This window comes from Lipotes vexillifer, unplaced genomic scaffold (assembly GCF_000442215.2).
Source record: "Lipotes vexillifer unplaced genomic scaffold, Lipotes_vexillifer_v1.1 scaffold796, whole genome shotgun sequence".
NCBI classification, from domain to species: Eukaryota; Metazoa; Chordata; class Mammalia; order Artiodactyla; family Lipotidae; genus Lipotes; species Lipotes vexillifer.
Window position 1 is genome coordinate 777,816 of NW_006773072.1, and position 23,671 is coordinate 801,486.

General features: G+C 41.2%; 1 protein-coding gene across 1 annotated transcript in view; it reads right to left on the reverse strand.

The window, feature by feature from the left end:
- The window catches only part of ASAP1 (ArfGAP with SH3 domain, ankyrin repeat and PH domain 1), a 273,681-nt gene that overhangs the window by 102,768 nt on the left and 147,242 nt on the right, over positions 1–23,671 (reverse strand). Inside the window, exon 4 of the mRNA XM_007447987.1 lies at positions 21,647–21,792. Within this exon, the coding sequence (XP_007448049.1) occupies positions 21,647–21,792 (146 nt within the window). The remainder of the gene's footprint in view (positions 1–21,646; positions 21,793–23,671) is intronic.

Genomic DNA, 23,671 nt, shown 5'->3' on the forward strand with positions numbered 1-23,671 from the left:
TAGAATGATGTTACGGGTAGCGCCTCTGGATTCTGCAGGCCCCTCTTTGAGGGGGCTGCAGCTGGTAATGGGGGAGAGGCTCCAGGCTCCTGACCCCGCTCCAGCCCGGGCAGCTGTACGCATCCAATGAAACAAAGGTTCTCAGGCTACAATATTTTACAAAACAGGAAAACATTTTCAAAGTATATAAATAAATGAAAAATCGGGTTACAAAATAGCACTACAGTACGAACCTAGTATTGTTTAAATATTGTATAACAAAAATTACACACAGGAAAACAATATGTATGTATAAATAGAAAAAAAGGTTAGAAGATGGATAGATAGATCCCAACCCCTTAACAACAGACTGCAAGATGACTGGTGATTATTTTTTTTGAATTTAATTTTTTTATACAGCAGGTCCTTATTAGTCATCCATTTTATGCACATCAGTGTATACATGTCAATCCTAATCTCCCAATTCATCCCACTGCACCCCCCTGCCACCACTTTCCCCCCTTGGTGTCCATACATTTGTTCTCTACAACTGTGTCTCTATTTCTGCCTTGCAAACTGGTTCATCTGTACCATTTTTCTAGGTTCCACATATATATGTTAATGTATGATATTTGTTTTTCTCTTTCTGACTTACTTCACTCTGTATGACAGTCTGTAGATCCATCCACGTCTCTAGAAATGACTCAATTCCGTTCCTTTGTATGGCTGAGTAATATTCCATTGTATATATGTACCACATCTTCTTTATCCATTCGTCTGTCGATGGGCATTTAGGTTACTTCCATGACCTGGCTGTTGTAAATAGTGCTGCAGTGAACATTGGGGTGCATGTGTCTTTCTGAATTATGGTTTTCTCTGGGCATATGCCCAGTAGTGGGATTGCTGGGTCATATGGTAATTCTATTTTTAGTTCTTTAAGGAACCTCCATACTGTTCTCGATAGTGGCTGTATCAATTTACATTTCCACCAACAGTGCAAGAGGGTTCCCTTTTCTCCACACCCTCTCCAACATTTGTTGTTTGTAGATTTTCTGGTGATGCCCATTCTACCTGGTGTGAGGTGATACCTCGTTGTACTTCTGATTTGCATTTCTCTAATAATTAGTGATGCTGAGCAGCTTTTCATGTGCTTCTTGGCCATCTGTATGTCTTCTTTGGAGAAATGTCTATTTAGGTCTTCTGCCCATTTTTGGATTGGGTTGTTTGTTTTTTTAATGTTGAGCTGCATGAGCTGTTTATATATTTTGGAGATTAATCCTTTGTCCGTTGATTCATTTGCAAATATTTTCTCCCATTCTGAGGGTTGTCTTTTCGTCTTCTTTGTAGTTTCCTTGGCTTTGCAAAAGCTTTTAGATTTCATTAGGTCCCATTTGTTTATTTTTGTTTTGATTTCCATTACTCTAGGAGGTGGATCAAAAAAGATCTTGCTGTGATTTATATCAAAGAGTGTTCTTCCTATGTTTTCCTCTAAGAGTTTTATAGTGTCCGGTCTTACATTTAGGTCTCTAAACCATTTTGAGTTTCTTTTTGTGTATGGTGTTAGGGAGTGTTCTAACTTCATTCTTTTACATGTAGCTGTCCAGTTTTCCCAGCACCACTTATTGAAGAGACTGTCTTTTCTCCATTGTATATCCTTGCCTCCTTTGTCATAGATCAGTTGACCACAGGTGCGTGGGTTTATCTCTGGGCTTTCTATCCTGTTCCATTGATCTCTATTTCTGTTTTTGTGCCAGTACCATATTGTCTTAATTACTGTAGCTTTGTAGTATAGTCTGAAGTCAGGGAGTCCGATTCCTCCAGCTCCACTTTTTACCCTCGAGATTGCTTTGGCTATTTGGGGTCTTTTGTGTCTCCATAAAAATTTTAAGACTTTTTGTTCTAGTTCTGTAAAAAATGTCATTGGTAATTTGATAGGGATTGCATTGAATCTGTAGATTGCTTTGGGTAGAATAGTCATTTTCACAATATTGATTCTTCCAATCCAAGAACATGGTATATCTCTCCATTTGTTCGTATCACCTTTAATTTCTTTCAGCAGTGTCTTACAGTTTTCTGCACACAGGTCTTTTGTCTCCCTAGGTAGGTTTATTCCTAGGTATTTTATTCTTTTTGTTGCAATGGTAAATGGGAGTGTTAACTTAATTTCTCTTTCAGATTATTCATCATTAGTGTATAGGAATGCAAGAGATTTCTGTGCATCAATTTTGTATCGTGAAACTTTACCAAATTCATTGATTAGCTCTAGTAGTTTTCTTGTGGCATCTTTAGGACTCTGTATGTATAGTATTGTGTCATCTGCAAACAGGGACAGTTTTACTTCTTCTTTTCCAATTTGTATTCCTTTTCTTTCTTTTTCTTCTCTGACTGCTGTGGCTAGGACTTGCAAAACTATGTTGAATAACAGTGGTGAGAGTGGACATCCTTGTCTTGTTCCTGATCTTAGAGGAAATGCTTTCAGTATTTCACCATTGAGAATGATGTTTGCTGTGGGTTTGTCGTATATGGCCTGTATTATGCTGAGGTAGGTTCCCTCTATGCCTACTTTCTAGAGAGTTTTTAACCATAAATGGGTGTTGAATTTTGTCAAAAGCTTTTTCTGCATCTATTGAGATGATCATATGGTTTTTCTCCTTCAATTTGTTAATATGGTGTATCACATTCATCGATTTTCATATATTGAAGAATCCTTGCATCCCTGGGATAAATCCCACTTGATCATGGTGTATGACCCTTTTAATGTGTTGTTGGATTCTGTTTGCTAGTATTTTGTTGAGGATTTTTGCATCTATATTCATCAGTGATATTGGTCTGTAATCTTTTTTTGTAGTATCTTTGTGTGGTTTTGGTATCAGGGTGATGGTGGCCTCACAGTATGAGTTTGGGAGTGTTCCTTCCTCTGCAATTTTTTGGAAGAGTTTGAGAAGGATTGGTGTTAGCTCTTCTCTAAATGTTTGACAGAATTCACCTGTGAAGCCATCTGGGCCTGGACTTTTGTTTGTTGGAAGACTTTTAATCACAGTTTCAATTTCATTACTTGTGATTTCTCTGTTCATATTTTCTATTTCTTCCTGGTTCAGTCTTGGAAGGATATACCTTTCTAAGAATCTGTCCATTTCTTGCAGGTTGTCCATTTTATTGGCATAGAGTTGATTGTAGTAGTCTCTTAGGATGCTTTGTATTTCTGTGGTGTCTGTTGTAACTTCTCCTTTTTCATTTCTAATTCTATTGATTTGAGTCCTCTCCCTCTTTTTCTTGATGAGTCTGGCTAATGGTTTATCAATTTTGTTTATCTTCTCAAAGAGCCAGCTTTTAGTTTTTATGGATCTTTGCTATTGTCTTCTTTGTTTCTATTTCATTTATTTCTGCTCTGATTTTTATGATTTCTTTCCTTCTACTAACTTTGTGTTTTGTTTGTTCTTCTTTCTCTAGTTCCTTTAGGTGTAAGGTTAGGTTGTTTATTTGAGATGTTTGTTGTTTCTTCAGGTAGGACTGTATTGCTATAGACTTCCCTCTTAGAACTGCTTTTGCTGCATCCCATAGGTTTTGGATTGTCGTGTTTTCATTGTCATTTGTCTCTGGGTATTTTTTGATTTCCTCTTTGATTTCTTCAGTGACCTCTTGGCTATTTAGTAACGTATTGTTTAGCCTAAATGTTTTTGTGTTTTTTACATTTTTTTTCCCCTGTAACTGATTTCTAATCTCATAGCACTGCGGTCAGAAAAGATGCTTTACATGATTTCAGTTTTCTTAAATTTACTGAGGCTTGATTTGTGACCCAAGATGTGATCTATCCTGGAGAATGTTCTGTGCGCACTTGAGAAGAAAGTGTAATCTGCTGGTTTTGGATGGAATGCCCTATAAACATTAATTAAATCTATTTGGTCTATTGTGTCATTTAAAGCTTGTGTTTCCTTATTAATTTTCTGTTTGGATGATCTGTCCAGTGGTGTAAGTGAGGTGTCAAGGTCCCCCACTACTACTGTGTTACTGTCGATTTCCTCTTTCATAGCTGTTAGCAGTTGCCTTATGTATTGAGGTGCTCCTATGTTGGGTGCATATATAATTGTTATATCTTCTTCTTGGATTGATCCCTTAATCATTATATAGTGTCCTTCCTTGTCTCTTCTAACATTCTTTATTTTAAAGTCTACTTTATCTGATATGAGTATTGCTACTCCAGCTTTCTTTTGATTTCCATTTGCATCCCCTCACTTTCAGTCTGTATGTGTCCCTAGGTCTGAAGTGGGTCTCTTGCAGACAGCATATATATGGGTCTTGTCTTTGTATCCATTCAGCGAGCCTGTGTCTTTTGGTTGGAGCATTTAATCCATTCATGTTTAAGGTAATTATCAATATGTATGTTCCTATTACCATTTTCTTTACTGTTTTGGGTTTGTTTTTGTAGGTCCTTTTCTTCTCTTGTGTTTCCCACTTACAGAAGTTCCTTTAGCATTTGTTGTAGAGCTGGTTTGGTGGTGCTGAATTCTCTTAGCTTTTGCTTGTCTGTAAAGCTTCTGATTTCTCCATCGAATCTGAATGAGATCCTTGCCGGGTAGAGTAATCTTGGTTGTAGGTTCTTCCCTTTCATCACTTTAAGTATATCATGCCACTCCTTCTGGTTTGTAGAGTTTCTGCTGAGAAATCAGCTGTTAACCTTATGGGAGTTCCCTTGTATGTTATTTGTCATTTTTCTCTTGCTGCTTTCAATAATTTTCCTTTGTCTTTAATTTCTGCCAGTTTGATTACTATGCGTCTCGGCGTGTTTCTCCTTGAGTTTATCGTGTATGGGGCTCTCTGCGCTTCCTGGACTTGGGTGGCTATTTCCTTTCCCCTGTTAGGGAAGTGTAATCTCTTCAAATATTTTCTCAGGTCCTTTCTCTCTCTCTTCTCCTCTGGGACCCCTACAATGCGAATATTTTTATGTTTAATGTTGTGCCAGAGGTCTCTTAGGCTGTCTTCGTTTCTTTTCATTCTTTTTTCTTTATTCTGTTCCGCAGCAGTGAATTCCACCACTCTGTCTGCCCGGTCACTTATCCGTTCTTCTGCCTCAGTTATTCTGCTATTGATTCCTTCTAGTGAATTTTTCATTTCAGTTATTGTATTGTTCATCTCGGTTTGTTTGTTCTTTAATTCTTCTAAGTCTTTGTTAAACATCTCTTCATCTCTTGCATCTTCTCGATCTTTGCCTCCATTCTTTTTTTTTTTTTTTTTTTTTTTTTTTTTGGCCTCTCACTGTTGTGGCCTCTCCCATTGTGGAGCACAGGCTCCGGACGTGCAGGCTCAGCGGCCACGGCTCACGGGCCTAGCCGCTCCGCGGCATGTGGGATCCTCCCAGACCGGGGCACGAACCTGCGTCCCCCGCATCGGCAGGTGGACTCTCAAACGCTGCGCCACCAGGGAAGCACTTTGCCTCCATTCTTTTTCCGAGGTCCTGGATCATCTTCACTATCATAATTCTGAATTCTTTTTCTGGAAGGTTGCCTATCTCCACTTCATTTAGTTGTTTTTCTGGGGTTTTATCTTGTTCCTTCATCTGGTACATAGCCCTCTGCCTTTTCATCTTGTCTATCTTTCCGTGAATGTGGTTTTGTTCCACAGGCTGCAGGATTGTAGTTCTTCTTGCTCTGCTGTCTGCCCTCTGGTGGATGAGGCTATCTAAGAGGCTTGTGCAAGTTTCTTCATGGGAGGGACTGGTGGTGGGTAGAGCTGGCTGTTGCTCTGGTGGGCAGAGCTCAGTAGAACTTTAATCTGCTTGTCTGCTCATGGGTGGGGCTGGGTTCCCTCCTTGTTGGTTGTTTGGCCTGAGGCGACCCAACACTGGAGCCTACCCCAGCTCTTTGGTGGGGCTAATGGTGGACTCTGGGAGGGCTCACGCCAAGGAGTACTTCCCAGAACTTCTGCTGCCAGTGTCCTTTTCCTCACAGTGAGCCACAGCCGCCCCCCCGCCTCTGCAGGAGACCCTCCAACACTAGCAGGTAGGTCTGGTTCAGTCTCCCCTGGTGTCACTGCTCCTTCCTCTGGGTCCCAATGCACACACTACTTTGAGTGTGCCCTCCAAGAGTGGAGTCTCTGTTTCCCCCAGTCCTGTCGAAGTTCTGCAATCAAATCCCACTAGCTTCAAAGTCTGATTCTCTAGGAATTCCTCCTCCCGTTGCTGGACCCCAGGTTGGGAAGCCTGACGTGGGGCTCAGAACCTTCACTCCAGTGGGTGGACTTCTGTGGTGTAAGTGTTCTCCAGTTTGTGAGTCACCCACTCGGCGGGTACGGGATTTGATTTTATTGTGACTGTGCCCCTCCTACCATCTCATTGTGGCTTCTGCTTTGTCTCTGGATGTGGGGTATCTTTTTTGGTGAGTTCCAGTGTCTTCCTGTCGATGGTTGTTCAGCAGTTAGTTGTGATTCCAGTGCTCTCGCAAGAGGGAGTGAGAGCACGTCCTTCTACTCCGCCATCTTGAACCAATCCACACACAGCTATTTCTACTCTCGGTGATTGGTGATTTTTATTTTAGTCTTTTGTCCCTGTATTTTCCAAGTTTTAACAATGAAGTGGTATTATTTTTACATTCAGAAAGTTATTTTTTAATTAATTAATTTATCTTTGGCTGTGTTGGGTCTTTGTTGCTGCATGCGGGCTTTCTCTAGTTGCGGCGAGCAGGGGCTACTCTTCGTTGAGGTGCACAGGCTTCTCATTGTGGTGGCTTCTCTTGTTGCAGAGCACAGGCTTCAGTAGTTGTGGCATGTGGGCTCAGTGGTTGTGGCGCACAGGCTTAGTTGGTCTGCGCCATGTGGGATCTTTCCGGACCAGGGCTCAAACCCGTGTCCCCTGCGTTGGTAGGCGGATTCTTAACCACTGTGCCAGCAGGGAAGTCTCCAGAAAGTCATTAAAAAGAAATATGACACAGAAACACAAGAGGGCGATATAATCAACCGGCAGCTTATTTCTCATTCAAGTTATTTATTATTATAAGATAAAAAGCAGATGGCGTGTATAAAAGTAAAAATAATTAATTAGGCAGTGAATGTGGATGAAAAAAGTTACAGCTTCTCTATGACGCCAGGGAACTCGAGCTGTCTGCCCAGCGTGACAACCCTGACTAGTGTGGTCCTCAGAGCAACAGTGTCAGACCAGGCGGAAACGTCTTCGAAACAAAATCTCAAATCTCTTTAATCAGGCTACGGATGGGATCCAACAACCTCTGTTTAAACAAGCTTTCTAAGGAAGATGGATGCAAGGTCAAGTTTGGGCCCCGCAGCCTTAGCTGTTCAGAGGAGAAGAGAAACCAAAGTTTCGTCAGAGAAGAAAGACCTACAGTCAGGGCGTGGAAATCACTTGCCTAAGATCTAAGGCATAATTCCTATGAAGAAGGAACAGAGGTGAGTGACTCCTCTGGGAGATCTGGGAAAGACCTAAGGAAAAGGGGGAACCGAGATCCTGCTTTATGCCAAACAGGTCGGGACCTGGCAAGACTGAATTTAAGTGGAGAGTACAGTTTTACTAGAAGTTTTACAGAGAAAATTGGGTACGTGTAGGAGTGTCAGGGAATATGAGAATTCCTTAACATAAAGTAATGCAATTATATTTTGTCTAATTCAATTTAAGTAAATGATGGGTTAGATTTAACATCATCTCATACATCAAGAGTGAAAATGAAAGCATGATTTTCCTTTGCGTTACGTGCAGCACCTGATTTCATCTGAGGATAATTATAAGAACAGGGTGGGGAGAGCTATTATAAGACCAAGATAAATGAGAAAGCAAAAGGAAAATGCCTACATACGCCTTGGTTTAAAAGAGTCAGCCTGACCCTAAGGGTTTCTTTATTATGCTTGAAATGATTAATCAGTTCATGATCAACTTTCAGACCTTTAATTTCATTTCCATGCATGTAATCTATAATCTGCTATGTTTAAACCAGAACAAAACCATAATGAAAGTGACATCAAATCACATTTTCCTTGCCTTTACTGAACATCTCTATCACACGTTATGGTACATGTTTTACAACAAAAAACTCTTACTTAGGAAGAACCTTATTAACACAATTTAAAAATCTAACAAAATAAACATGTACAAGCACACAGGGCTCACCATGTACTGGGAGAACATCATAATGCCTCACAGTAGACATTTACTGTCTTCATGTAACTGATAAGAAAAGAATACAGGCATCTGCTGCTCCCTTTGCCTGCTGCCCTACTGTCTGCTTGGTCCATACCTCATATGGACCTCACTTCACTTGATCCTCATTGAGTATTTTAGAATTCAAAGAATTTATCTAACTGGTGGCTGTGATATTCGCTATCAGCTGATGTATTTCAAGGCCACTGCTGCAGAAAAGAATCTTCTTACATATTAAGCCTGTGATGCTGCTAGGATAACCAAATCAAAGTTTTCTCTACTTGAGGGAAAGAAAAAGCAGGACGTTTTAAAAATCTGGTCCTATACCCACGTCCATCTTGCCCTATAGAACGAAGCAGCACCTTAATGTAAACTATTAGAACACTCTGTATAAGCAATCTCCGAAACAGAAGGTGACAGGCAAGCTTAGCACAGAGCCTGGAACAGAGCAGACACTTGGTAAATCCTGGCTGAGTCAAGGCCACAATTTTAGAAAGTCTTTTCTTTTCTTTCTTTTTAAAAATACGGAAGTACTGATTTCACCTCACTCTCTAAATATCAGGTGTATCAACCAATGCTTGATGTTGTCTAATGTTCCTATTTAAAGAAAAGAGCCTCTCCAAGCCCAAGAGAGCAGTTTCACAAAATATCTATTAATTATTTGTGGTTCAGGTCAAGGGTCTCTCTTCTGGGAAGGCTTTCTCGGTATCCTTGCTTTCTGGATGAACAAATGAGGGAGGGAGTGAATGAATGAATCTGCCTCTGGTGACCTAGCTTGGGCAAGAGTAGAGCAGAGATCTGAACTCAGTTGTAACTGACTTCAAAGTCATGCTATGTCCGCCAGCTCTCTGAACTTCCAATTTCTTAACACGGCTGGGCAGTAAGTCAGGAAGAGGGCCCTTCACTTTTAGTGGAAGACGTAGTAAAGCTACAAGTTCCAGATGGCGTCAGTAGGCCGCTCCTTCAGGTTCAAACCTGAAGGTACCACAGGCAGGGCTATCATCTAAAATAGAGAGGTAAAGCATAAATAAAGAGGCTTAATATACTCAGAAATCATATACTGAAATGTAAGTAAGAAATAAATTCTAGAAGAGTTGATGTGAAATGGAAAAGAAAATTAAAACAAAAAAACACAACAGATGAAATGGATCCCCTGACCCAGCAAAACATCTAAATGAGCATTTCTCCAAGTGGGTTCATGGGAAGTTAAGGTTTCTTATAGAACAGGAAAGTCTGTGGTTAAGTAAGTTAGGAAAACATTGAATTGGACAGGTCTCTTTCATTGCAGGATGTCTCTAAGCCTTCGATATACAAATGTGCACTGTAAATCCCCAAGGGTATTACGTAGTGCTTCTCGATCCAGAACTCTTGTCAAAGAACAAGGCATGGGATTTGTGTTTCAAGGAAAACTTAGGGAAAGGTGTTTCACACTCTGATGCGCCCGCTCCCAGGCAAGAGGGAGCGGATGCACCGGGTGCAGCCTGGCCACTGACCACAGGTGCGCGGGGTATACACGGCTCAAAGCACCCACCTGGCAGGTACACGTGGAGCCTGAAACCCAGCCACACTCCCTCACTCATCCGTGCTCTCTGGCACTGGCTGATATCAATCAGCCCAGGAGAAGGCTGGCTGGGCTGTAGTACCTCTGCCCATGAGTCTAGGCTGGAGGGAGTGGCCTTGTCTGAGGGCTACAGAAAGTGGAGGTGAGGAGAGATCAGAGGCAACGTTCTGCAGAGGAAGCCAAACCAGTTCAAGACACGGCATGTAATGTGAAGCAGGTAGGTGGAAAGGCAGAATCCAGAGAAGAGGCCTTGCCTGGGATGGCAACAGGAAATCAAGAGTGGAAAGGGGCAAAGGAGTGAGAGTGAGGCTGAGTTTGGCAGAATTCTCTGAGCCAAGGAAAACACCTGCATTTGCTTTTCACAAAGTACCTCCAGATGCGGGCCTGGAGAAGGAGCTCTGGAGGCTTCTGGGCTGTTGATTATCTCCAAACAGTGCTTGCCTTACTCTCGCAATATCTGTGCTACTGTTTTGCTCGCCGTTCTTTATTTTTGTTTGAACTTTTAAAAATATATTTATGGACTTCTTTCTATCTATCTATCTATCTATCTATCTATGGCTGCGTTGGGTCTTCGTTGCTGCATGCAGGCTTTCTCTAGTTGCAGCGAGCGGGGGCTACTCTTCGTCGCAGTGCACGGGCTTCTCATCGTGGTGGCTCCTCTAGTAGTTGTGTGGCTCGTGGGCTCAGTAGTTGTGGCGCACGGTCTCGGCTGCTCCGTGGCATGTGGGATCTTCCCGGGCCAGGTTATCGAACCCATGTCCCCTGCATTGGCAGGCGGATTCTTAAACACTGCGCCACCAGGGAAGTCGCACTTGCTGTTCTTTAAATCAATACTTTTTACTTAAATAAGTTAAAAGTAAACTTTATGCTATATCCATAAAAGGAGGTCCATATCCTTTGAGAGGCAGGCAGTCCAGGGCACTGCTTGAAAGCATGGACTGTGGAGTGAACTGCCTGGAATTGCATGCTGGCTCCAGTATCCACTGAGTGCTCTGGGACTTGATTTTCTCAGCTGCTGAACAGGGATAATTATGGCTGCTACCTGGTAGGGCTGATGTGAGCAGTGAAGGAGGCTATATATAGATAAGGCAGAAACAGTGCTGCTCACCAAATACTCCATTTGTTCCCTTCCACCTCCTGGGCCCCTGCAAGTGGGGCCAGGAACACAGTTTAAACCAAAGAACTGGGCTTCCCTGGTGGCGCAGTGGTTGAGAGTCCGCCTGCCGATGCAGGGGACGTGGGTTCGTGCCCTGGTCCGGGAGGATCCCACATGCCGCGGAGCGGCTGGGCCCGTGAGCCATGGCCGCTGAGCCTGCGCGTCCGGAGCCTGTGCTCCGCAACGGGAGAGGCCACAACAGTGAGAGGCCCACGTACCCCTCCAAAAAAAAAAAAAAAACCAAAAACAAAAACCAAAGAACAAATCTATCAGGGAAAGCTGCGACACGTCTTCATCTGATTCTACAGTTTCTCTCGTCCTCTGCACAGCCAACCTTGCTGAGACAAAGGAGCCTCCCTCTGCCTCGGTCTCTGAATCACACTGTTACTACAGAGCAGACCCCCTCCATAGACACGGGACAGGAGGAGGAAATAAACCTTTACTATGTTAAGCCATGGAGACGTGGAGGTTACTGCAGCACATCCTTGCCTATCCTAGCTAATACAACAAGCAAAGCGATTAAAACAGCGCCCGGCATGCAGCAGGCACACCACAAAACACTCGTTGTCATTACTATTTGTATAGTAAACGTTAACCATAAAAATTATTAAAACTTTACCTGCCTGAAGGTTCTGAGGATAAGATCAGATCCATTTTTGTTTAAAAGAGATACTGATAAGCAACGGTCAGGGGCATCCTAAAGCAGCCAGCACCAAGCAGAGACTCCCTCCTCCACACTTAGTCCTCTCCTCTGGCTAGTGAGACTCCCTCCTCCAACAAGCGCTAATTTCCTTCTCCCCCTTTCCTCTTTTCCTCCTTTTCCTTCTGTCTTCTCTCACAGATCCACAGCTCTAAAAACGTTAAGTCTTTCAAGCATCAAAATGCTGTTCTGTGAGTCTGTTTCAAGTGGAGTTAACACCTGACAGCCACATAACCACAATCACACACATTTTAAATGAAAAGTGTTACTCACTGCAAGTAAAACTCACAAGATGAAAATCAATCCTATTTCAAATGCATTATTTGAACTTCCTATTTAAAACACTTTTAACGTAAATCCTTAAAAGAAGAAGAAAAGGAAAGGAAAAACAAAACATGCTAAAATTTGGCCTGGGGATACCAGGATTTCTGTATATTGAATGTATTTAAGACAAGGTACACCTGTACTAATGAATGTACAATTCAAATCCTATACAGGGAATTATCGTTTAGTTATACAGTGAAATACTATGTAGCCTGTTAAAGTGATTCTGCAATTTGATTTGTATGGTCATGGAGAGCTAACAAGCTTTAAAAACAAGTCTGCATGTAAAGCAATTATACTCCAATAGAGATGTTAAAAAAACAAAACAAAAAACCCCCACTAACTGGAAAAGATATACGCACGCCCACGTTCACTGCAGAATTATATATAATAGCCAAGACACGGAAGCAACCTAAGTGTCCATCAGTGGATCAATGGATAAAGAAAATGTGGTAGATAGATAGATAGTGGAATATTATTCAGCACATACAAAAAAGGAAATCTTTCCATTTGCAACAACATGCGTAGACCCTGAAGGCATTATGCTAAGTGAGATAAGTCAGACAGAGAAAGACAAATACCATATGATCCCACTTATACGTGGAATCTAAAAAAATTAAAACCAGCAAACTCATAGATACGGAGAAGATATTGGTGGTTGCCAGAGCTTGCGGATAGGGGGTGGGCAAAATGAGTGAAGGGGGTTAAAGATACAAACTTCCAGCTATAAAATAACTAAGTCATGCATATATACACTACCAAATGTAAAATAGATAGCTAGTGGGAAGCAGCCGCATAGCACAGGGAGATCAGCTTGGCGCTTTGTGACCACCTAGAGGGGTGGGATAGGGAGGGTGGGAGGGAGGGAGATGCAAGAGGGAAGAGATATGGGGATATATATCTATATGTATAGCTGATTCACTTTGTTATAAAGCAGAAACTAACACACCATTGTAAAGCAATTATACTCCAATAAAGATGTTAAAATAAATAAATAAAAACAAGTCTTCAAAATATATGTATAACACAAGCTTGTTTAAAAAAACAAAACTGATTTGGTAGCAAAACCTGACCTGACCTGAATTCACTTGGTGGTTAGCTTGGACCTGAATTGAGGTGGGACTCCTCACTTATCCCACTTCATGTAACTAATCACCTGAGAAGTCACTAGGGGGCATTGCATAATATATGGCATATGCACCCTGTCAACCTTCTGGAATCTATAAAGTTCTGAATTTTGAAAAACATCTAACCCCAAGGGTTCTGGATTAGAGACTGTGGAGTTGGATGTTACACACACACACACACACACACACACACACACACACACGTGTGTATGTGTCTGTTAGTGTATAAATTATCAGTATCTCTGTGTATAAATCTATGAAACGGTTTCAAAGGACAAACTATAATATTAGTATTCACAGAAGTTAGAATTATGTAATGATCTTTATTTTCTTATTTAACATTTCTGAAATTTTTACAGTAAACACATACAACTTGTATAACAGAAAGGAAAAAGAAAACCTCCTCCTTCTTACCCATCCTCCCATTCATATGGACAGATCTCATTTCATGAAATGTCCTACAATACTAATTGGCAATGAAGCATATCAGGACATAAGGGGATGGCTTGCAGATCAAAAGGTTAAACCTTCCAATTACGGATTACCATTTTGCAAAATGATGAGGTTTTAAAAATGTATTATATAATCCAGAGCACCCAGGGGCTACCAATTTACTACTGAGGAGACCCAGGCTTTCAGCACTTTTCCATGGTTCAAAGAAGAACTTGAGAAATAATCTGTTTGCTACAAACCTAGATCCAATCTGCACATTTCCAACCATTCTCATTTGAAGGGGAAAAAAAGAAGAAAAATTAAAAATTAAAAAACAATCCTTAACTCAAACCACAATAGCCTGCAGTCAGAGACTGCAAACAGGAAATGCTACGCAGCTGGAGAAATCTTGGCTTTGCTGCAACAGCTCTGAAGCAATATCTGCCCTCTAACTGCTAAAGGAGGTGCAGGCTCTTATGCAAGCTACAGAATTGTCCAAAGGCCTAGGGAAGAGAAGGAAGCAGAGGCACAGAGAGTCCCGGCTGGACTGGAATCCTCCTGGGCACCTACTATTTCAAAAGAGCTTTTACATATATTTCTAAAACTGCTGCTACATTGAGGGTCTTAGGGTATGGTTTAAACGGTTTTCCTCTGCCCACTGAGAATCCATTTCAATCTACTCCTTTCCCGTCCCATTTTTGTGGTTTGATAATTAAATGGATGCAATGCTCTGCTGATTTCCTAACCTCTTTGTCAGGATCACAGGATGATGGCCTGACACTGGGGTGTAGAGCAGACCCAGCACTGTTTAGCAAGTAATGACTCTACTGCTTTCTTTGTAACAGTTAACAAAAAAGAAAAAGAAAAAAAAAGACTGAACATAATTTTGGTACTATATAGTTAATCAAATGAAAAATAGAAATATTTAGAAACAGCTAAAATTCAAGATCATCCTGTTTTTCTTCTTCTTCTTTTTTCTCCTTACAAGGAAGAGGCTTAATCATTAATACATTAACTAAAGGGCATTTGCAAGTAGAAGGAACCAAATGTATAATGGCACGGAAGCAAGAAACAGCCGATGCTCCAGCAGCAACAAATCATTTGCTGTGTCTGGAGCTGACTGATTATGAAGGCATCTTTGAATTGAAGGAAGGATGAGTCCAGAGAGACTGGTACATCAACTAAAGAAATATTTCTAATGTATTTTTTTAAATGCTACTATCTACTAAGCAGATTATGAACTAAAGCTACAAGAGATACTTCACAGAAAAGCCCACACGCTTAAAACCTTGCCAGAAACATATTAAAAACATCAGCAAAATAGATCACGTCCACATTTCTCTGGACTCTCACCACTAAAAGGCAGCATTCCCCAGACATATACAAACATGATGAATGGATTCACTTCTGGGAGGAAACGGCTAATCACCTTTTGAGAATAGTGACCACACAGAGGTCTTTAACTAGAGGTAAAAATTCAAAAGACAGAGAAAGACTGGTTTAGAAAACCTGCAACAGTTAAAAGGAAGTAGGAAGTGGTCTAAAGGAATAGTAGAGGTGAGAGTTTGGTTTTTGGTCTGTGCATTTGTTATATTCTGAAACTGTTATATAACAATAGCTATATTATTAAAGACTTTCCCCAACAACAGCTATATTATAAAGACTTTTTCCAACTTTCTCTCCCTGACTAGAATCTGATAATTTATTTTTATTAAACTTATTATTTAAAAAAACATTATAGACTCACAAAAAGTTGCAGAAATAGTACAGAGAGGTTCCTTGTACCCATCAACCCACTTCTCTCAAGAGTAATATGTCACTTGTGCTATAAACCACATTATCAAAACCCGGAAATCAACATTGGCACAAGATGATCAACCAGGCTCCAGGCCTTAATTGAGTATCACCAGTTTTTGCATGCACTTATTTTTTGGTACGTCTCTGTGTATATTTCTATGACATTTTACCACATGTATAGATATGGTACAGCTATACCACAGTCAAGACAGAGAACTGTTCCGTCAACACAGAGGAACAGAACCTTGGGTTCTTCCTTTATAGTTAACACCCTTGCCCCTGCCTCCAACCCGTTCTCTTATCTCTGTAATTTTGGATGATTTAGACTTAAATCAGAAAAATACATAAATGGCAAAGTTATCCTGTTAAAAGCCACTGTTTTATGGAACTTCTTGTTTTTACTTTAAGACGTCAGAAGCCCACAGCGGTAGAAAGAACACGAAAGAAAGAAACAAAAGACCTTCCTGTATGTACCTGGGTAGTTCCCACTGGACAGGCAACTCCCCGATCCTATTCCTGCCCCAGTACCTAGATTCCCAGGTGCTGACAGCAAGCAGATATCTCAGCACTGGCTCTCACAACAGGGAAGGGACGAGGCTGAACTGCCAGGGATGAGGGCTCTATCAGAGGGCGTTCTTTGGAAAGTCACATTCTCTCGAACTTCTAGTGAATAACTTTGTCCCAACCAGGAAAAGTGCATATGCTCTAATGCTGACACTAAGTGAAATCTACAGAAACACAAAGTTGCTTAGGACACGTGATTTCATCTACGTGAGGGGAAAAGTGCAGAAAAAGAGGACCAGAAAGACAAACCCGAAATATCAATGAAGGCTCTCTCAGGGTAAGAAGTATATAAAAGAGAACCTGCAATTTTCTCTTTGAATTCTAAAATTTCCCAACTAGGCAGGTGGTTCATTTTATAATCAGAAAAAAATACATAAAGTCCCTGCAGTGGCCATTAATGCCACAGTAGTATTAATATTAATGTAGTTTACTAATACGGTAACAATCCACTGTGCGTGACTCAAGGAATTTGCAGTTTACAATGTTTCTCACATGGGTCATAGGATCTGATTCTCACATAAGCAACAGGGTAGGAAGGGAGGTACTTTTCCGCCATTCTTCCAGGGAGGAAATTCATGCTTGTAAGTTAGGCGAAGTTAACCTTATGTCACTCAGTCCTTATGTCAGAGGACATAACAAAGCCTTTGATTCCTGATGACAGTGGTTCTCAAGTCCCCAAGGTCAAAAGTATTTTCATAATAATACTAAGAAGTTTTAGCTGACCTTTTCACTGTCTTGACACTTGCACTGATATTGCAAAAATAATGAAGGTAAAACTGCTGGTGCCTTAGTGTGATGCAAGGTATTGCCACAAACTGTAGTCACTCTCTTCCTCATGGTCATGCTCTTGCAGTAAAAAAAAATAAAATAAAAGGCTATCTTCATTTAAGAATGTCCACCATGGAACAGTAGAAATGACTGATTTTATTACCTATCAACCCTTGAGTATATCTTTTTAACATTCTCTTTGATGAAATATCATGCATAGGAAGTAAAGAACTTCCAAGGCATACCAAAATAGATGGCTATCTTGAGAAAGCACATGTACGCAGTTTTTCAAGTTGCAAGTTGGACTGGCTGGTTTTGTTAGTTTTCTACTGGAACACCACTTTTTTCCTTGAAAGAGTGACTGACAACTGTGGTACTGAGACCTGGGTATTTGGCAAACATTTTCTTGAAAATGAATTACTCATCACTACAAGGTGAACAAGTGACAGTATTTGTCGCTAATGATAAAACTGGAGCTTTCAGAGAAAAGTTAAAATTTTGGAAAACCTCTGTCACTGTGAGCTTGACAGTTTCCAAATCCTTAAAGTTAATTTATATGGTTTCAGATTCATACTGCTACTAACTTTTAAGGAACCACCATCACATTTTGACACAGTATCAAAGAAAATTACCTGGAAAGGCTCTTAAAGTACTTTTCTCTCTTCCCAATATATAGACCTGTATGAGACTGTAATTTTTTGTCTACTTCAAGTAAAACAACATATTGCAACAAAATGAATTAGTACATTAAATTAAAAATTCCTCAGTTTTAAATTCTAAGATAGTAAACATGGATAGGAATAGTCCACATAAACACAAACTCTTTGGTGTTCTCAAACATTTTTAAGATTGGGGTCCTAACACCCAAGTTTGAGAACTACTGGCTAACACTCTTCCAGTATAATATATGTAATTCACTAATGAGGGAAACCAAAAGGAAAAAGTAGAGAAGATAGTACTTTGCAAGCTAAAGAGAAACAGGAGTTGGACGACTACTGGTACAGGTTCCAGTCACCATGTCAGATGGGCCGTTAGCACCCACAGTCTATAGAGGCAACATGATGACTTTTGTGATTTGTGGACGCAGCACTGATGGATCCACGTGAGCACGATTCATAGTCAGGGAGCTTGAGCTCAAGCCCTAATTCCACTACTTCCCAGGCATATTATTTTTTGAAGATTTGATGCACTTATTTGCAAAATGGGACATGACTATCCATACCTGCCATTACACGGCAGGCTGCCATAAAGATCAAGCAAGAAGATGTAAGTAATAATAAAAGCTTGTATTTGTTAAGCAAATTCCATAGGTCAGGTATTATGCTTGGTGATTTATTTCCAGAATCTCGATCAAGTTCCACCACTACCAAGAAACAGATACTATAATTTCTTTTTACGGATAAGGAAACTAGCATTAGAGAAGTTAAGTGATTTGCCTTAGGCTAGAAAGCTGGGAGCTGGGAGTTGGGAGTCCAGGTCTGCTAGCGACCCAAACCTATATTCCTCCCACCACTTACAATGCACGAACTCTCCCATCCTGTATTATGACCTTTTTATAAAAACTATTTTCTAGGCAGTAAGAAAAGCAAGTTTCTTTAAACCTGGCTCAGTGCATGACCCTCTTTGCAGTCCTCAGATGTCTATTAGTTACAGGTTAGGGACTTTCCTGGTGGCGCAGTAGATAAGACTCCACGCTCTCAATGCAGGGGGCCCGTGTTCAATCCCTCATCAGGGAACTAGGTCCCACACGCATGCCACAACTAAGGAGCCCGCCTGCCACACCTAAGACCCAGCGCAACCAAAAAAAAAGCTCAGAGATGCTGGCTAATAAAAAGCCAGCCTCAGTCCATGTGAAGTTAACACCAACATCTGGGCAGCTCCTGGGAGTTTGTATGTAACCTCTCACTTGATCATCATACCTTCCACGCTCACTGAAAGTTCAGAGAAACAAACATCTAAATGGTGACTAAGAGAGTCACCGGCACTTAGTACATTGATGTTTTTCAGGACCAACCCTTCAGAAACTCCCAAACACAATATACTTATAATACTGATTGCTTAAAAGTAACACGGCTAATAAAAGTTTTCCCTACCTAGAGTCAGTCAAAAGCAGAGCACTAGACCTGACCCCAAAACCGACCCTTTCCTTTCCTCCATAAAAATAAATAGTATTTTAATATAAACTATTAAAATACCCATCGTGAGCAATATCTTAATTAGAAAATGACATTTTTCAGGATTGACCATAGACCTCAACATAACAGACATTTGGATATTTGCCGGTTCAACTGAGGATACAATTTAGGAAGTCTAAAATATACCAAGGTACCTTTTTTAAAATCCTACTTTCTAAATTTCAACTGTATCCATTACTGCTTAATGTTTCCAGCCTTCACTAGCCTAAGAGAATAGGATTTTCAAGAATCTCCTGAGAAAAACAGCTTCCCAGGGGGGTGGCTCCCCCAAACTCATCTGGGCCCTGAAGGTGCTTGCAACTGACTCAGAAACCCCTCCCTCCCCGAGGGGATTGGCTTCCTCTCCGCCCTCTGCTCTGGGGCGTGACCCCGTCAATCTTCCTGGTTTGCTCTTCCCTTTCCTGGCAAAACATGAAAAGGGAAGCAGCAAGCTGCTGGCTGTTGTCGGGTCTTACGAACCCCTGGGACTGACTTTATTCAATCAGAAGAGTGTTCCCTTAGTAACCAGCTACAATACACACTGATTCTTCTAACCTGCTCCCTCACTGGAAATGTCACCACCTTCTCTTTTTTTGGCCGTGCCGCACGGCTTGCGGTATCTCAGGTGCCCAACCAGGGACTGAATCCAGGCCACGGCAGTGAAAGCCCAGAATCCTAACCACTAGGCCACCAGGGGACTCCCTGCCACCACCTTCTTTTAAGGGAAAATGGTTTTGTTTTTGTTTTGTTTTTTAAATTAATTGAATGAAATCTTCCAGCAATTTCTTTTCTTTCTTTCTTAGACTTCTGGAAGGAGGAGGCCTGCAGCTTGGGGTGTGTTTATGGAAAGAAGACAACCAGAGCCGAGGTGCCAGGCAGTGCAGAGTAGGCTGGGAAGGACAATGGATGCAGCGACAGAATGCTGGGCTCACATCTCCTTACTGACAGCGCGCCTGAACAAGTCACAGACATAATCTCAATGTGCCTCAGTTTCCACGTCCTGATTAAAGGTAAAACCACCATAGGGCTGTTGTGAATTGTTAAATCCACACAAAGCACATTGCCAGGTTCCTCAGAGCGTTCAATAACTACCAGTTGTTTCTGTAGTTATTAATTCTGTAGCTGTAGTTGTTTCTGTAGTTCCATACAGAGCTAAGCAAACAGACAATGACTGATGCTTGAATGGCCACTGACTTGTGTGGACGGCATGAAATCCACACACGAATCCCTACACACGGAAGGAAACTACAGGGTAGGGAAGTGTGGAAATGGACTGGCCCAGGAAACGTGGAAGTGATGGCTACTGACTTAAGCCACATACATTTGGTCTCCTGGAAACTAAAGGTTATTAGCAAGATATTCCTGTGAAAACGCCCATCTCAGGGAAAACAGAACGTCCTCCCTCACTAGTAGCCATTTACCAGTTATTATCAAAGTGAACTGTCAGAATCTTCTTTCACTTCTTTTCTTCCCACCATAGTACCTCTGAGCAATGCCACCCACAAAAAGGCAGGCAGTACCCAGAGGAAGGAGAAATGGGAGGCCTCATCTGAATCAAAGAGATTCACATAATCTAAGATTTACAGAAATAGCATGGGTTTGTCAAATAAACCCCAAAGTGTAGGAATACATAAGCCCTAAGTTAAATACCATCCTTTCTCAAATTTCTGAAAAGACATATTTCTATTTTCAGCCTTTATTTTCTTTAAGATTAGCTGTCACCGTGTAAGACTAATTCAGTGGCATAAACTATCAGACAGAAATAAATTGTCAGGGAGACAGACACATACATATATTTGTCTAGTGGGATAAGAAAAAAAAAAGAATATTCTGATTGGTCAAATAACCAGGTTAATTTACTATAGAAAGGTAGTCTTTATTTTCCAATAGGGTGTATTCACATCTGGAAGATAGCCATTTGTACCAAGTAGATTTGTGACACGAGTCTCACGTAAGACCACAGACGCCTATTTGATATGAGTAACTGACCCAGGGTCAAGACATCTTAAGCTTGAGCTCTGGATCTTTAAAGGAGGCAAAGATGCAATGCTGAGACTGGCGAGAGGAAGAGGAGGAAACAGCTCCTCTCTTTCAGGAAGGAGCCAACAAAAGTATGATATACTTTTCCTTTGGCATCTTTCAACCTCCCACTGCTCCTATCTCTTGGGACTTAGGGGAAGGGAGACTTGATTAAATTAACTCACACACAAGTGTGGTAGCTGTGCTAAACAGAACGAACCTTTCTTGACATGAACGCAGTGTGAGGGTGAGGGAGGGTAGTGGGCACAGTTTGGGGACACCCAGACAACACTACCTGCCCAATGGGTCCCCCCACCTCCATCTGCGTCTGCTCCTAGGTCAGCAGCTCCAGTGTCTCAGATTTTTAGGGATTCTTCTTGTCATCATCTACTTCTGAAATCACAGATTCCCGAAATCTTAAAATCATTTTTCTTGGGAGGGTGTTAAAAGGATATGGGGAGTTGGGAGAGGTTAATTATTTGTAAATCAGTGACCAAAGTGCATGCTGGTCTTCACACAAGTGAAGGGTGACATGTATGTTTGAAACAAAAAAAATCATCACTCTTTCAACTAATTAAAATGCAAGAGTTACTAAAACTTATCTAAACAAACACAAAAGCAAAACAATGGGAGAATGTGGAAGAGAGTTCAGGTTAACAAGTTTCTCTCAGATTCAAAAAACCTACCCTGTTATCAGCTGGGCTGGAGGTACAAATTCTAGGCATTTCACAGTGGCATTTTCCTTAAATGTGACTCCATACCGGGGACTAAAAAGACTTTTATTTTTATTTTTTGCCCTCAGGATCAAGTGTTGGGAGAAGATTATTCTATTGTTCTCTTTATGATCTTACTATACCTTGATCAGGCTGTAATTTAAAAAAAATATATTTTATGAAATGGCTTACCAGATTTTTCAGCAGTGTGGACAGTTCCTTTGTAAGAGTAGAAAACTTGACAAAAGCGGTGCCAAGATCTGGGTTGTCTCGACTTAAAAAATTACTCCCAAACTTATCAAGAACTTGTGCGTAGTTTTCTTCATTTTGTACATGATCTGAAAAGAAGAATAAAAAGGAGTCTGAGCTACTATTTGCCACAATGACGTTACTCTGAACATCGATCACTAGAAATTCTCAAAAGGGAAGCAAAGAAACTCCATCAATTCTTTATTGAACATGTCTACAAGGTGGTTAGCAGTGCGCTGAGTGGTCTCACTCACTCTATCAAAGGCGGTTTCCACTTTTTCTATCAGAGCGTTGAGTTCATTTATATCCCAACTGATCCACAGACTCACCAAACATTGAGGGGTCAAATTATCACCACATTTTCAAGCAATTAAGAAACTATGATCGTCAGGAAACAAGGAGAAAATTCTCCTTAGAAAAATCAACCTTGGAATGCAAAAGAAAAATCCATGTGTTCTAACATGTTTCTTTCTCTGCAATTAATCTTAATTTCCTTTAATTTTGTCTAAGACCCAGGTCCGAGGAACAGCATTCATACAATGCTTTTTCACACATCATCTCTTGATGCAAAATGTGCAGGTGTAGATCAGACAGATCTAGAGTTCAAGATTGGTTTCACTACCTATGAGCTTGCTACCTTAAGTTTTTTTAACTTCCATGGCTATTATCCTAGCTGGCACGTGAAAGGTATCAATACAATATCTGTGAATAAATTTCCCCATTCTGAGCTTTGGTTTTCTGATCTATGAGATGGAGACCAATATTTACAAGACTGTGGTGCTGATGAGTTGATAAAAATGCTCCATAAGTAATAATAATTCCTTCCTCAAAACCCTTTCTCTACTTGGCTTCCAGGATATCACACTCTCTTGACTCTTCCCACCTCATGGCTCTTCCTCTCCATCATCGTCTTTGCTGGTTCTTCATCTCCCTGGCCTCAAGTCTTTGGGCCTTTATTCTTCTATACTGATGCCCATTCTCACGGGATCTCACCTAATCTTATGGCTTTAAGTAATTTCTATTAGCTGACAACTCCCAATCTGATATTCCCAGCCCAGATCCAACCCTGAATGCAGACATGTATCAAGTGCCTGTTGAATATCTCCTAGTGTTCAATCTTAACTTGCTAAAAACAAACCCTGATGTTCTGCGCCAACTCTCTTTTTTCTACAGTGCCTCCATATCTCAGTGGGTTAATGGCAAATACATTCTTATAGTTGTTCAGGCTGAAACCCATCAAGTCATACCTGATTTTTCCTTCTCATACCCCACATGCAATCCACTGGCCTTTACCTTTAAAAATATTACTGAAATCTGACGGCTCAACACCCGCATGACTATCAACCTCATCCAACATCATCTCTTGCCCCCATCACTGCAAACCTTCCTGCAAAAGTTCCTTTGTTGCAGCTCTTGCTCCCCTACAGGCCGTTTCCAGTACAGCACCCAGTGTGATCCTGGTAAACTGTGCATCTCATCTCGTGACTCTCGGGGCAGACACTGCTATTCATCATGGCTATCCAGGTTCCCAACCCTTGCAGGCTTATGGGCAGACTGGATAGTGCACATCTCCACACCCTGAAGCAACAAGGTGTTAACCAAGGAAGTAGGAGTGGAGGTGGTGTGTACCACCTTCATGTGGCAGCATCTCAGATGCTCGTGCTCAGCTCTGCACAGCTCTCTTCCTTTGTGGTGGAGTACAGGGAAGCAGGAATTTACACAGAGGCCCACAGTAGGTGTAGGATATTTATTAAACAAATAAATGAACAAAAAAGTATCTATCAAAATCATACCTTTAAAGGCTTGATTCATACAACAGCTCTTTCTTTTCAAAGCCTTCCCTTAGTTGGCAATAATCTTTCTTTGCCCATAATTCTCTGTACCTCTACTGCAGTATTTTCCACTACATCATACTTGTGTGTAAGTACAGCTCTTTCCCTGCCACCAGACCACGAGAGGCAGGGGATC